Source organism: Venturia canescens, chromosome 1, assembly GCF_019457755.1.
Source record: "Venturia canescens isolate UGA chromosome 1, ASM1945775v1, whole genome shotgun sequence".
NCBI lineage: Eukaryota > Metazoa > Arthropoda > Insecta > Hymenoptera > Ichneumonidae > Venturia > Venturia canescens.
In genome coordinates, this window is record NC_057421.1 from 23,112,866 (window position 1) to 23,127,732 (window position 14,867).

Sequence of the window (14,867 nt, forward strand, 5' to 3'; positions counted from 1 at the left end):
ATAAGTGGATTAAAAAACAGTGTTCAATCAATCTTACCATTACTATCCATGGGTCTTAAATTTCTTGCGTTCAGTATTTGCACATTCAGAGAATTGTCGACGAACTGTGCTCTGACCGTCAGCATGCCATGAACCGATTCTTCCATATCTTTTTGCTCCTGAACCCTGTCGAGGTTGAAACGGTGAATCAATTCAGCAGTCTCCATACCGTGCAGCTTCAACAGATGCTCGATTTTCTCCAGCACCTGGACATTCGACGTCTCGTCAGCACCGAGGTTGAAAAATCTTATGAGAGTGTGAAGAGTACGGTGGAGATTTGAGTAGAACGATGGGGGTCTTCTTTTCTGTAAATGGATGGGAATAAAATGTTAGAATTACTCAAATTTCGAACAGCTCAAATCTCGAGTTTATAAACTTCGGCTAGAGCTTTGAATGTCGAAAATAAATAAAGTAGATAGTTCAAGGTTCAAAGCACGTTTACATCCAAAATAAAATGTAACAATCGCCCGTAGAACGATGAATAAAATATCGATTTTCCGAAAATTCGACTATCACTTTTTCGATTCATAAATCACTACGATCAGCAATGCTGGGAATATTCACTATTTCGAAAATATAATAACGAATGACTACATATTACTGAGGTTGAAATACTGAAACGCCAAAAAGTCGAACGGTCCAAATGGCGAAACGTTGGAAAGTCGATCAATCAAAAAAAGAAATGCAGCGCAGCTCAAAATACCTGCGTCTCACTCACTCGCTCACTCAGACTGGTGATCTCTAATTTCAAACATCGTCATTTTGGCTTTCGCCTTATTTTCGAGCCATCGCTATTCTGCATATCCAAGTTTTATAGGCTCGAAAAATTCTTTTTCGATTTTTTGTTGCTCTATATTCTAATCTGTATAAAACAACTACTCTTCAGTTTGAATTCGAAAATGTGAACTTTTGACATTCGTTTGGTCTGTTAAAATTGCATTCGAAATGAAAATTATCGAAATATATATTTTCGAGTAAATGCACGAATTCAAATAAGGAATTTCCGATTAAACACCTGATCTGTTGAACAGTCGATCGAGAATAAGGATTTCAAATTACGTATGTAGTATCTCTAATCTGATATCACAACTTAAAAAATTTCGAAATATCGACTTTTTTCTTTCATAAGAAATAAATATTTTCATAAAATACTCCATAATTTTTTTTCTCCGTGTACGACTGCTCACCCCGAGATTATTATTGACCAATTGGTACAAAGTTTCGGACATGATTTCCCAAATGACGAGAAGTATCCTCTGGAAGTTGTCCTCGTTGAGATAGTCGTGCAATATCGTTATGTTCTCATCCAAATAACGAAGCAGTCGGTCCAGAGCGTTGCTCGTAGTGTCAACAAGCTCAGCACCTTCCATGAGATATCTGCTCATAGCGGGTGCCATTTTATTGGCAACGACTTCGAGTAATTCGATGATTTTGTTCCTAACCGTGTCAGTGGCATTGTCTATTATGAGCTCGAGGGTTTGTCGACAACGATCGGCCTCTTGTTGCGTTTTGTTTTCAGCCAAAGCATCGACGATTCCTTGAAGACCGAGATCGTTCGCCCACGGCTTTATCGACGAGCGGATGTAGTCGATGTTGTTTATGGCCAAACACCAAGCAGTCGAGACTTCGAATTTTTTCTCGTAGACGCTACTCGTGTTGTCGTTCTCCTGGTCGATCTGAGTGACTTTTTCAACTTTTGCTGCCATCATGTCAGCGTAGGCGATGGAACATTTGCAAATGTCCTTAAAAAGGAAAAAAAATCATTGACCATATGCAGCCTGGCAGTGCCTCTGCAGGGGCGAAGTTAAACAAGCGAAATACGCTACAACTTACGTCGATGATTTTGGCGATGAAAGTGTATGACCCCTCGATATCTGGCCAGGCCAATTGAGTCCAGAAAATTTTGATTTGACAGAAAATGCCCAACGTGTCTACCGCACTCGAACTGTACAAAACACTCGAATCGACCGGTTGGAGGGTGTCAAATTTGACGGCTCTGTCGATTCTCGTGAGGGCTTTGTACACCGCCATGTCAAGCCAGTGAGCGACCCCGGCTCTGAACCATTCGTGATAACTCTGAATCTTCATGTGATCCAGACCGTCGATGCACAGGACTTGGCCAAGTCTGCGAAACATTTCATGAGTTTTTCATTAGTTTGGCGACTTTTTTCACCACGTTTCCATGCACACTGAAAAAAACTGACTAATAACTTACACAGCGAATCTCTGGAGGGTCAAATAAAGCTCGAAAAGCGTTGTGCCGAGTGACAACTCCGCGTCGTCATTGTTTTCGACCTCGATACGTTTCAATCTTAAGCAAACGTCCTCGACGATTATCATGCACAAGTCACTGACCCGCTTTTCGTACATGATATACAGTGTTCGGGCGTATGGAAAGTTTACTTTTCTGAAAAACGTTGAAAATTTTATTTTCTCATAAACACTGTGCTCCTCGACGTGATAAATTTGTAGTGAATAGAAGGCGATTCATCACGAACCAGTGACTGTGGACGATGGTACACGGAGAAATGAAAATAGCAAGAACTACTATGACACCACATGCAGTGTTAGGCTTCTATATCGCCCATCTCGGAGGTTTTTACCAAAAACATTCTAATTTCCAAGTAAATTCCGAATAAAAACTTTTAAATTGTGTATTTTGCTCTGACAAAGGTTCAAACTTTACTATTTTTTTCCTACGTTAAACATTCCTACATTAAAAAATGTATGTTCACTCGATGACAAATCGTAAAGTAAAATAATTAATGCTCTATGGTTAGTGTTGTTTTCACAATCGAAATTTACAGTTGAACATAGTACAATTTAAGGAGCTCGAACACAAGCATCGATGATCCGCCAAAAAATGTTTCCTCCGTGTACGATTCCTACAGATTACCGTAACCGAGAGCGAATAAATGTAAACATTTTATAATTACTTGATAAACATTCTGTCGTAAACTTCTGCCGCGCGTTGCAGATCGGCTCTGACCAATTGAATGATTTTAATGTGGAGTTTGATGGCGTCTTCGTCGGTGTCCGATTCAGGGGTGTTATTTTGTAAAATGTGGTCCCACCATTCGGCTCCTCCTTGTATAACGGTGAATTCCAGAGCCTGCAGAACGTCGGGTTTTGGGCCATCGGGCTCGGGGAACCAAGCGTACATTTTGGTCGGAAACAGATCAAAGTCTTCAGGGACTTGTAGAGTTGAGACGGAGGAAATAATTCTGTGAATTAAAAGGACGGTAAATAACGTTCAGTGTTGGAAAAATTTGTCAATGAGTAACAAAGATGAATCTTCACCCCAAAACAGCACTCATTTGCGCCATGGAGTTTTTGTCTCCATCGGTAAGTTTCCTGATTTTTCTAATGCTGTTGAAACACGAGTGCAAAAGTTTTCGCGTAGCGTCCCAAAAGAGGATGACCTCGTCGTTGGAGAAGAGTCCACTTTCCAGGGGTCTCAGTAGTTCGATCGCCAATTTGTTGAAAACAGCGAAATGCAGGGGATGTTTTTGGTGGATCCTCGAGTACTCGACCCACTGTGACAACGCGACGTTTCTCGCGAGCAAACCTTTCTGCGCGCGGTGCTGAAGTACCAGCGCTTCCGCAGCTGCTGACCATCTTCCACACCAGCAATATTTTTCCGTCTTTTCTGTTTCAAGCTCGTACAAGAGTAAAATTCTCAACAAATGGCGATGCTCTTGCGCCGCCACGCGCGTGTTGTGCTCGGCGCTGAACGCCAACCTCAGTCGCACCACGCCACGGCGCTTGGATTTGTGCTTTTTTTCTAACGAATACCACATCGAGTGGCCGGTCACTGGAATATCCTGCGAATTATGAACTCATTAGTTACAATAAAAAGTTCAGCTTTTCATTCGTTCGGGGGCTTCGAATTGAACTGATTTTTTAATGACTTCGTTTGCAAATTCTAAAAACACTAAATCTGTTGCTAAGGAAAGAAAACATTGTCGAATTGAAAATATGGTTTCCCAATGTGAGGAAGCTCTGTACGAAAAACGAAAGTACCTTCAAGGGTATTCTGCTGCGCCCTATGAACTCGTTGTCGTGACTTCCGGTTGTAGCAGTTACGGCTATTTCTTTAGCGAGTTTGACCAATCCTCTGACCCCTTTAACGTCTTTCACTTTACTCATTTTTTCTGGCACCGTTTCCGCAGCGTCGAAATCCCTAATGAAAAGGCCCAAAGTACGATAAATTTAAAGGCCACTCAAGAATCACAAATTCTACAATTTTGTAGGATTTTTTTATTGTACTAACCAGACTTCGAGGCAAAGAGCATCATTTTCTGCGTCCTCCAAGGGCCTGAAGACCGCATTCAAACGTTAGTTTTTTGCCCCAAATATTAGCGTTCATTTTATAAACTCTGTTTCGAGCAACTGATTAAATTCAATTTTCGAATGAGAATTCCACATGAAACTTACAGCTCGAAGTGCTCTTCCCAGACTGGAGTGAGCGTTGCCGTTTTAACTGCTGTATTGTAACGTCGAGTTGGGGTTGATTCGAGATAAAGAGCGCAGAAGGGATCACTCTTGCCGTTCGCATCTTTGGAAACTAATTCTTTGGCCTCTATAACCTCCACGTTGAGATGCATCACTGGAGCCTGAGAATATACTTTGTCACAATAAGCTGAACAAGATTGATTTCATTCATCAAGTTTTGTTGCTAACAGTTTTGTTTTTAAGCTCTGCAGTGAATTGTGTTGTAATTTTGAAGTTTTCAGTAAAAAGTTTTGTAGCTTTGACGCTAAACTTTGGATTTTTTCCATACGCAAAATGTCGCTGATTCCATTCGAGTGTCACAGAATCGAAAGATTTCGCACATTTCGATGATAAATTTATTTTTAATTGTGATCGAACCTCCATATTTCTGGTGTCTTCCAAAACTTGTTCGTGTGTTTCATTGTCAACCTTGAAAGCCTGCTGTAGATGGTTCAAAAGTGCATCCTGTCCGCACTCATTCGAAACATCGTAACCGACTTGATGTTGCGTCATGTAAACGAGAGTCGAATAAAGTTCTTCAATCTGGAATAAGCGTCAGTGAAGCGAAATGATTAAAAACCGCCGGATCGCGAGGCTCTCTTCAATTCAATTTGCTGCAAGCTTCGGAAATTTTCATTCCTTCGTTTGATTTAAGTGGAAAATTATTGCTCATACTGTAGATCAAACTGGATAAGAACGATTGTCGTGCGGACGTTTTTCCACGTTTTAATAAGTTTGAACCGTTTTATACAGAAACTTATGAGAATTCCTAGCATTACCAATATCCACGTTTCAAATGATTCAGTCACATTTTCATTCTACGTTCGCAAATAATTAAAATATCAGGCCACATTTTTATAAATTTCTCTCATCCAATGATACGATCGAATTTAACATTTTTCGGATTCAAATTGCAGTGGGTCACGGGAATGAAAAACACGAGTTGGGAACACGCTCGCTTCCAGTTCATGGACGAAACAAATTTAGAGATTCGTTACAGATTTGAACTCTATTTTCTGTCCTTAGTACATTCGATAACAATATACGATCGACGGTCAGTGAGGAACAATTGTTACGATATTATGAAAAGTTTAAAAAAATTTTTTCATTCTCTTTGGGGTCTGAAAACTCACCGTCATAGTACGAAGAATCGCGCTTGTTTTTTTCTCGAGTTCCGCTTTCGGAACTCCCCTGAAGGTGTTGCGATTTCTACTGAGAGTTCCCATTCTTTCGAGGGTGTTTGTTATAACCATTGTTCTATTAGTTTTGTTCTCTCGTTCGTTTATATTCGCATATCGTGTGATCAAAACAACATCATTTCAAAGCCACTAAAATATTCATGGAAAAGCATTAAACGAAATTTCAAGTTTTTCAAATAATTTTTTTTCCACACTTCCTTTGTACGAAACACTTTGAGTCTCCGGTTTTCTGCTTCCCGGCAAATTCTTTTTTTAACGCTCTTGAGAGGCGTTCGATCACTCGAAAATTCCGCCCGGGCTATTCCTTCTCGCAAACATTTTTTTCGCACACGTGTTCACGGTTGCCAAACGCAATGATTTCGTCGTACTTTCAACGATTGAAAAAATATCTTCGAGTTCCAGCGAATCGAAAAAACTCATGCAGGAATGGCAAGATCATTCCAAGCGAGGTTGGACGTGGGATAAGCGAAAGAGAGTTACACTCCCACGGAATAATCACGAATGAAAAAAACTACGAAAACCCAAAAATTTCGAAGAAGAAAAAACCAGCGTAACTGCACCGAAAACGAAAAGCAGAACCGACTTCGGTTCTTCCGACGCGGACATCGCTGTCCGCTTGTCGATTCAACTTTGACCGGTGGTACACTGGCGGCTCTGTCGTGACATTAAATAGACTCGGGCACTGCGCTTTCTCGTTTAATGTAGCCTCCGCATTTTTTATAATCAGAGACTCGTGTCGATTAGCAGGAGAAAGAAGAGGAAAATACGGAATATTTGAAGAAACCTCGGAGCAGAACAAACTAAAAAGGGGGAGGGAGAGAAAAAGAGGAAAAAGAGAGAATGAACTTGGGGATTTTTCTGTGGCTTTGTTCGTCAAAGATGAACCGCGACGCGACCTTTCACGGTCTTATCGAATCAAAGACGGGGAAGGGGAACGAGCATATCCAATCGTGTACGTGTACACATGTGCACGTGTATACATACAGTTCGACAACTTCGGCGTGCTGTAATTAGATTCAGTGGTAATCACCGGAGGATCCGGCGTTCAATGGAATCACCGTTGGCAATTTAACTCGCGATTCACAAGCCCAAAGATGCCGCTCGAAATAAAATGTCGTTCGAGTTATAAAAAATCAAACAAACGTTGAGCCAATCATTTTTCGACTGAAGTCACTTTGACGAAGCCTGCAACGAACCGCTTCCGCAGTGCTTCATGGACTTTTACGTTCAAACTACGATTTCACAGGCCCTCGAAAGCTGACAGCGACTTTTTCATTTGAAAATCGATTGAGGAAGATCGGGAGACTCGAAAATTCGTGCGCTAATTCATCGACAAACAAATAAGAATAATTTTGCGGAATACTGCGAATAAAAAACGTCGACGCTGTTGCTAAAGAAAGCAAACGCTATCAAACAAAAAACTTGCAGCATACACGAATGCTCCCATGTGCCGTTTACAAAGATAACAATGTAAACGGGCATATTAAAATAAATGATCCGACACAAGAAAAAGTATCAAGGAAGAGACTGTTTGTCTGTTAGTGTCAACGAGATTAACCGTAATCCGCTTATCAGACACGATTCTTTGGAGGGGTCAAGGTCCTTTGTGGACTGTCAACTCGCGGTACACAACACTCGGAAAAGCAACAATGTCGTGCACCGTTGCAGTGCAAAGGGAGATAGCATCAGTGATGTCATGTGCCCGATTACATCCAGCCTCGTCAATCACTAACGCCATCAAAGCGATGCATCTCATCGCACGAATTTGGCAATGAATTTTCGGGAGCAGCGGATTCATGGCCGCGAATTTCCGCCCGAGGAGAACGAAGGAGGAAACGTTAGCAGCGGTGGATTCCATCCAGCAGTATAACTAGGCCGCATCCCGTTTAAACTAGTGACACGAGAAGCGTTATAGGACAAGTGCAACTCGCGATGTGCGTCCTCATACGTTCCACACAATTGCGTCCAATGAAAGTTGATACGACGACAATTAGCTGATTGACCATCAAGCCCGGTACGTTGCTTAGATAACTGAAAATATATTTGTGAGCGAGTTTCTAGGGATTCGAATTCACTGAAGACAAAACAAATGAATTCCATACCGAGCCTGATGGCGAAACGAAGACTCGTGAAAACTCATTCGTTATTTTGTTTTTCAACCTCGAAGGCCATCGTTCATCTTATCTACCGAACCCAAAGTTCTTCATCTCCAATGAATTCCTCCGCATGGTTTTTCTCTTTTGAATTTTTTAATTTATTTGTTATGCAACTATCGTAATATCATCTCGCACTTTACACCCTCAGCATCGACCCGGTTTCTAATCAGTTTTATGCACGAATTCCATTTGGCAGCGAGGCCTTTACATCAGGAAAATAGGATTTTACTCGAATTGAATTCGTCGTCCAAGGGAAATTTGAGACACAAATAACTCGCTCCTGATTACTGAGCTTGTTAGGTGCAGTTTCGATCTTCCTTATTTGGCTGGATGTTTTTCAACTTTCATAAAACTTGGGAGGATGTCAGCAGTGAGAATTGACAAAAAAAAACTGAGCATTTCTACGAATTTCGAACCTTTTTCGACCTGCTCTTTAATGGTTGGATTTTTTCTCTCCGTTATTAAAATATCTCTGAACTCGGACTCAGTGGTTATGATCAGAGGCTTTGGGAGCGTTTCACTGAAATTTTTATAATGAAAAAAATTCGGCTGCAAGGTCGGCTCATTTGGAAATCGTGAGAATATCATTTTTCTCCGTACCCACGAAAACGTAAAAAACTCTTTTCGCATAACACGAGCGTCAATATTCACGGTTTTGTGATGTCTTATCTCTCGATTAGGTACGAACAGAAACACTTCCAGTCAAAACTGGAAATACCGAATTCTATGAACTGATCATTTGCAGCACGAATACAAAATGCTTGATTGTATTCGTGTTTTCACACTCCTAACTCCAGCACCATTCACAAACCGAAGTGAAAAGTCTTCAATGGAACAAATGACAACTTTAATGACACCACAAAGTTTAAAAGAATTGATTGTGATTTTTATTTAGTGTGCACTTCATCCTACGAAAAAAAATGATCGATCGCCTCAATTATCTTTCACCACAATTATTTCAATGGTTTTTCGTGAAACTGGAAACTTATTCAACTCATTTAGGGACCTCGCGCGCTTCATTAGTGTTACCCGATGATCGATCACGAATCCTTCGAAGAAAATGATCGATCACCTCATAAATATTTGCCGCGATTATTTCATTATTGTTTTCATGATATTACAGACGTTTTCGATTATTTAAGAGGTTTCACTCTTTTCATAAGTGTTACCCGACAATGTTCGACCACAAGTCAGTTATTTAATTCGCAAAAATTACGTTTTAATGAATGACAATTTTGACTTTTTTATATTAGAAACGAAAATATAATATCCGAATTTATTGCTCGATGTTTAAGTGCCGCAGGCCTCAACGTTTCTGTCAACCCTCGACAGAAGGTTTTGCCAGCCCGAGCCTCGTGAGTCGCGATTCTCGTATTTACCCTTCGCATCGAAGTCGCGAATTTCTTCGATCGAACTGGAATAATAATAACTGAAAAACTGAGAGACAATCGTGCCTGCACCCGCGGTAGTTCCGAGATAAAAATGAGAAAAGAAGAGCGATGAAGAAGATAGTGGCGTAACGGTGGCGAACTCGACACTGGCCAGGAATAGATGGACCAACGAACGGACCGGAGATAGTACATTCGTCGTTGAGACGAATCCTCGTGGTCGAGTCGTTTAAGACGACGACGTTTCGTCGCTCTCTCGTGAGCACTTTCCGCGTATACGTCACGAGAATCGTATTAACGCAAGCGCGAGAATCTTATCATGAAGATTCACTTAACTTACTGCGTGTATGTTTCGTTTACATTGAAACAGAGGCAGATGTAACCGATTAAATCACGGAAATCGAGCAGGTGCCATTTTTTTCTTTGTCGCTTGTAATTGCATGGTCCAGATGTGCCCTTAACGAATTAGTTTGTGTCTTAGATCCATCGCATTCGAATTTAAATTGAATTCAACGAAACCTGGTCCCACCGGCGGAATATTATGCTCGCGATGTTGAAGCACCGAAATTTTTTTAAGCCTGAGATTAAGCAACAAATAAATGACGTTTTTTCAAACACCTGATTTTGATTTATTGATATTGTTTAAGATATCTTGCTCTTTTCCTCTTTTTACGTATTGCCCTTGAATACATGCGTCGAAAAGAGAAAAGAGCACAAGGGAGAATCGTGAACGAGACAATTCAGTGTGCTACGAAGATTTATGGTAGACTCAGAATGAGCAGTCGTTTGTACGTCTTGTTCACGGGCATTCGAAATACACGAAAATCCAACAGGTTTGTCTAGAGCTTGGAATAACTACCCTTGAGCCGGTTAGAGACACTCTCTGGCTTAATAATCCCAAAGTAGTGCGAGAATTCTATTTTTCAACTGTAGACACCACTCGCGAAAGTCTGTTACCACTTGACGGAGCTCAAAGTGAATAGACTCGATGTGCTTTTTTCTCGTATTACCGGAAACGTATGGATCATTTCGAGTGAATTTTACAAAATTGGTGTAACAATATCATTTTTTTTCCACAACCTCGAAAAGTGAATCGATGGACACAGGGCCCAACGGTTGTTCGATTTTATAAAAAAAATTTTTTAACAATCGTTTCTCTGACTTCAGAGTAACAACGAGCACTTCTTAACCGTAGTAAATTGAACAGAAAGATTATCTTGAATGTATCAAAAATTCAATGAAATTTCGATCCTTAAACTGTCTGTTTTACGCTTTCTCAGGGATCCTCGACAATAATTATTATTCCATTTGCTATCGAGATCTGCAATTAATCAGCTATCTTTTGAGTTCATCGGAATTTGCTGATTAATGCTACTGGTAAAGAAGTATTCGAAAGAGATTTATCATCTCGTTGCACAGATGCTTAACAGATGATCTTCTGTTTCTTCTCATTTCTGTACATCTCTTTTATTTAGAAATATATAATATATATATCGATATGTAGGGAAGATTGTCTGTCTGTGCCTATTTTTAACGACTCATAAAAGCTGTGAATCATTGAACAAATTTATAAAAATATTTTATATTCTCGCAACCCACTACGTAAGTTTTAGGCTTTATAGGATTTCTCTACTCTCTTTAGGCACATTCTCTATACAAAAATGGTTTAAAATGTATTAACAAAGTGACGGGACTGGGAATCGAAAATAAGTTTTTATTTGTTCATTTTAAGATTCTATTCCCATTCATTTCAAACTAACTATTCCGATTTTTTAACAAAATTCAATTTTCACGTTTCAATTCTATTGAGGAGCAAGACTGTGATGATCTTGATATTACAGTTTCGAAGAAAGCGATACGATTCGAAAAATTCCTAAATTTTTATTTTCAGTTTATTTTTTTCGGGGTTGGTATTATTTCGGGAATGAAATTCCAACGGTGTCAAAGATTGTACAAATAAAAAATTGACGAAATATTGTAGCTCGGGACTCCCAAATGAATTTTGATACCCACTATATATTGGACGTCGGATGAGTACAAACGTGTTTATCGAATCATATAAATAATGCATATATTTACTTAAGTTTTATAGATTAGTTCACATATTGCACTCATTATTTTTAATGATCTCCGCAATTTGCGATACGTCAATAGAACGAGATAAGACGAGAAAATCTCGTGTATAAACATCAACGCTATCACCATACGATACTGATCCAAGGATAAGCAGCTTTCCAGTGCAAAATTATTACTGAAACTATTCCCACGCTACGATTATTTATCATTGTTTAAGAATAATGAATATTCATTGAAAATACGTATGGAACCTTGAGTCAATCTGAATGGTACTGGAGAAAAAAAAATTTATTTTATAAAACGTGAAAAAATAAAAATTTTGAATAAAATGACTTTCTTCCATGAAACTTTGTTTCAATAGATTGTTTAACGGATCCTCGGGCTCTAAATTTACAATAGGAATTTAGGAAATACGATAATGAATCCACTCACATTCCAACCCACTGATCCGAGAATGATGTCGGTAACATTTTCATTGTCATCTCTATCGCTGTCCGATTCGAGCAAAGCTTCGGTCGGTTCTTCGATACTTCCTGCCTCGCTGACATCCTCATCAGGGCTTTCTTCCTCCGATTTATCGTGTCGCGAAGGTAATGGACCTTCTGCGACTTCCTGAGCTCGGGCCTTTTCGGCAAGCAGAGTTCCCAAATTCTCGAAAAAACCGCCATCAGCTTCTTGAATTCTGGAAATAATAAAATCCAAAAATTGAGGCAACGGACACCTTCGTCGTTTGTTTTTGTTTTTTATCCGTGCTACAGACTGCTACAGATCTACAAATCAACTTCCGAAGAACTAATTCATTCATTATTCGTGTAAATAGTTTTCGACGACTTCGTAATAAATGAATTAATCCGACCAAGAATTATTTGGCAACTTATCAGAGATCTTGATTCAAGCGCTGAGATTTAGGCCAAATGATACTGACCAACGACAAATTCGTGGATATATTATGTGTACGTGCAAACACAACATTTCAGACGCATAACTTTCAAATTTCGAGTGTAACGCGTACCGCAAAATCTTTGTACAGGTTCGTGATTGCATGCCATTTGTCAATTACCACGCAATATGTAAATCAGAGATTCGAGAAAGGACTGAACTCGTATTTTCTAGACTATTGATTTCAACGAATTAAAGAACGTTGGTGATTTTTATTTGTACAATGAGAAAACGTATTTGTTTTGTATAGCAAGGAATATATATTATTTTTCACGAATTTTCAAAGTATTTACCCACCGATTACAAACAGCATAGTATTTTTTTAATTTCTCCCATCATTTTTCGTCCCATCAATTCTAAACAGCTTTATATGGATAGCAAAAAGTGAGGCACGTGAGAACTATATTTCGTTTTGTTTTTGAGCGTTCTTCATCATGTCAGACTAACACTTACTGATAAGTGGAAATGTATTGTAAATCACAAATTTCGACTGTCAGCATAGTAAATTCTATTATAAATTCACGAATATTTACCGAATACGTGTGACATTTTACCATCAATATAGTTTTCTTTAGGGTTGCCCAGCATACTTGACAATATAAGCATTTGAAGTGACTGAAAACATTTTTTACTGTGATTATAAAGAAAAAGACTCTTGAGTCTTTTGAATAAAATGTATGGGTATTAATCTTTTTACTATGGTGGATAGAACAATTATTATTACTGCTCTTCGAATTAATTCTGCAATCCAGATTTTTAGTACTTTTTTCTAGAATTTTCTGCCTCGTTTTCTCCGTGTACGATAAAAGAAATTCACCATTTTTCCAGACAAGAGCTAAATATTATCATAAATCGTGCAAAATGTTTATGAAAATCCGTCTCAGATCGAAGCCACCAACGAGTAACAAGTCAAAAAATGTTGTTTACGCATTCAATGTTCAGTCATTACAAATGACATTAATCTGCCGATAATTCAACGCAAGCAAAGCCATACAATTTATCCAACAAACGAATCTCGCTCAACCTAATTGTTAATTGGTAACAAAAAAACGGAACGCTAATCTAAAGACATGACGAAACACATAATCCAATTGTGCGAAGCGGTCTCATCCTATTGACAAGGATTCTGTGCGAATCTTTTTATCCCCTTTCACCTGGTGTTAATGAAGTTGTGAGCAGCGAATTTCCAATAGATTCTCGCCATCGTGATCGGTTTAACTTCGGGTTTCTGGGTCATTCGACAAGCCGCTATGGCGAAGTAAGGATGCTTCTCGTCGAATTTCACAAAATGTGCCATTTTTCTTCGGTCTTTCCTTCGACATAAATGGAAAATATCGCGTATTTGTATTCGCGTCTCTATTCATAGACACGCTTCAGCCGATGTGGTTAGCGACGAGCACAAAAACACGAACGTTGTTAAATAAAATTTCAATCGATCGTTCAGACCAAAAATAAAATGCTTTGCGAGCGTTCACGATTCTTTCGAGACTGAGAATTCATAAATTTTCTTTGCCTCTTCGACCAGGCAACACGGCTCAGTAGAGAGTAGTAGGAGACACTCCAGACTGTGCCGAACACCGTTTTTCAATGTCCCACGAAGAATTGGCTCTTCGAGTTAGCGCGTTCGAAAGAAAAAAAAAATTCTCGTATAATAAACGTGTGCCTTTTGCGATCGAGATAGTGAGAAATGAATTTACAATGGATGGTGTTGTGTGCTGTTTGCCCTACTATACGACAGCATGTCGTCGTTTCTTCCAAAGTTTAATCAATGACACATTCTTCCTTATCGATTTAATGCACAAATTCTATCCAGAGAATATTCTTATTCGTAACAGTTTATCCTCAAGTCACATTCGAACGTCGAGGTATATGATTCGTTTAAGGACTTTTTATAAGTGCTACACGCAAGTGTGGAAGACGCAGAGCAATAAATAATCAGCTGGTGTACAGACAGCCATCCCTTTAGAGCCGAGGATTATCGATTTGTTTCAGTGCTGGAGAATTTTCTACGAAATATTCTGAATCATGAGTGGTGGGAATTATCTTTTTATTTGTAGTTACAAGATGATCAATTCCCGACCGCGTTGATTAAAAAAGATTGACTAAACTTTGTCGAAATAAGTGCGCACCTTTTTAACAGTGGGAATGAAATATGAATTCTGTGCTCTTGAATTTATTCACGGTGTACCTGGCTTCGTACACGAACATGTTCCTAGTCACGTATGAATTTCGAAAACGTTGGAGAACCTTAAAAAATTACGGACTTTGTGAGAAAGTCGAAAGCAGGAGGGAAAATTTTATGTGTTTTTCAGGATTTTAATTGTTTTTTAATTTTACACAAAACGATAGAATTAATAACGATCGTATGAATATCTCGAATGATCGAAAAGAAGATCGAGAAGTAGCAAAAACGTGTCGCTCGGTACGTGCCAGGGTCGAATTATAGTAGAAAAAATTTGAAGAAACTACGACTAAAAGGGAGTCAGTGACCTGCGGAAGGGGGAAGAGATTCCAATGTAATGTGGAAGAGAACCCAAGCAACTGAGCAGCCTTATCGTGTGGAAAAAGAGCAATAA

The 14,867-nt window shown here is 39.2% G+C and overlaps 1 protein-coding gene across 7 annotated transcripts in view; it reads right to left on the bottom strand.

Annotated features, from left to right (window-relative positions):
• The window catches only part of stac (C2 and C2B_Munc13-like domain-containing protein staccato), a 29,195-nt gene that overhangs the window by 1,751 nt on the left and 12,577 nt on the right, over positions 1 to 14,867 (bottom strand). For 4 of the 7 annotated variants that reach the window (XM_043416815.1, XM_043416799.1, XM_043416783.1 and 1 more), the window contains exons 2-12: positions 11,785 to 12,034; positions 4,912 to 5,076; positions 4,477 to 4,655; positions 4,313 to 4,357; positions 4,063 to 4,222; positions 3,340 to 3,863; positions 2,976 to 3,263; positions 2,255 to 2,446; positions 1,873 to 2,164; positions 1,227 to 1,781; positions 38 to 344 (exon numbers count right to left, since the gene is read on the bottom strand). In XM_043416815.1, the coding sequence (XP_043272750.1) occupies positions 38 to 344; positions 1,227 to 1,781; positions 1,873 to 2,164; positions 2,255 to 2,446; positions 2,976 to 3,263; positions 3,340 to 3,863; positions 4,063 to 4,222; positions 4,313 to 4,357; positions 4,477 to 4,655; positions 4,912 to 5,076; positions 11,785 to 12,034 (2,957 nt within the window). Of the gene's footprint in view, positions 1 to 37; positions 345 to 1,226; positions 1,782 to 1,872; positions 2,165 to 2,254; positions 2,447 to 2,975; positions 3,264 to 3,339; positions 3,864 to 4,062; positions 4,223 to 4,312; positions 4,358 to 4,476; positions 4,656 to 4,911; positions 5,077 to 5,666; positions 6,992 to 9,267; positions 9,406 to 11,784; positions 12,035 to 13,445; positions 13,605 to 14,867 lie in introns of those variants that run through there. The other 3 variants (XM_043416792.1, XM_043416832.1, XM_043416823.1) reach the window with 3 other exon arrangements.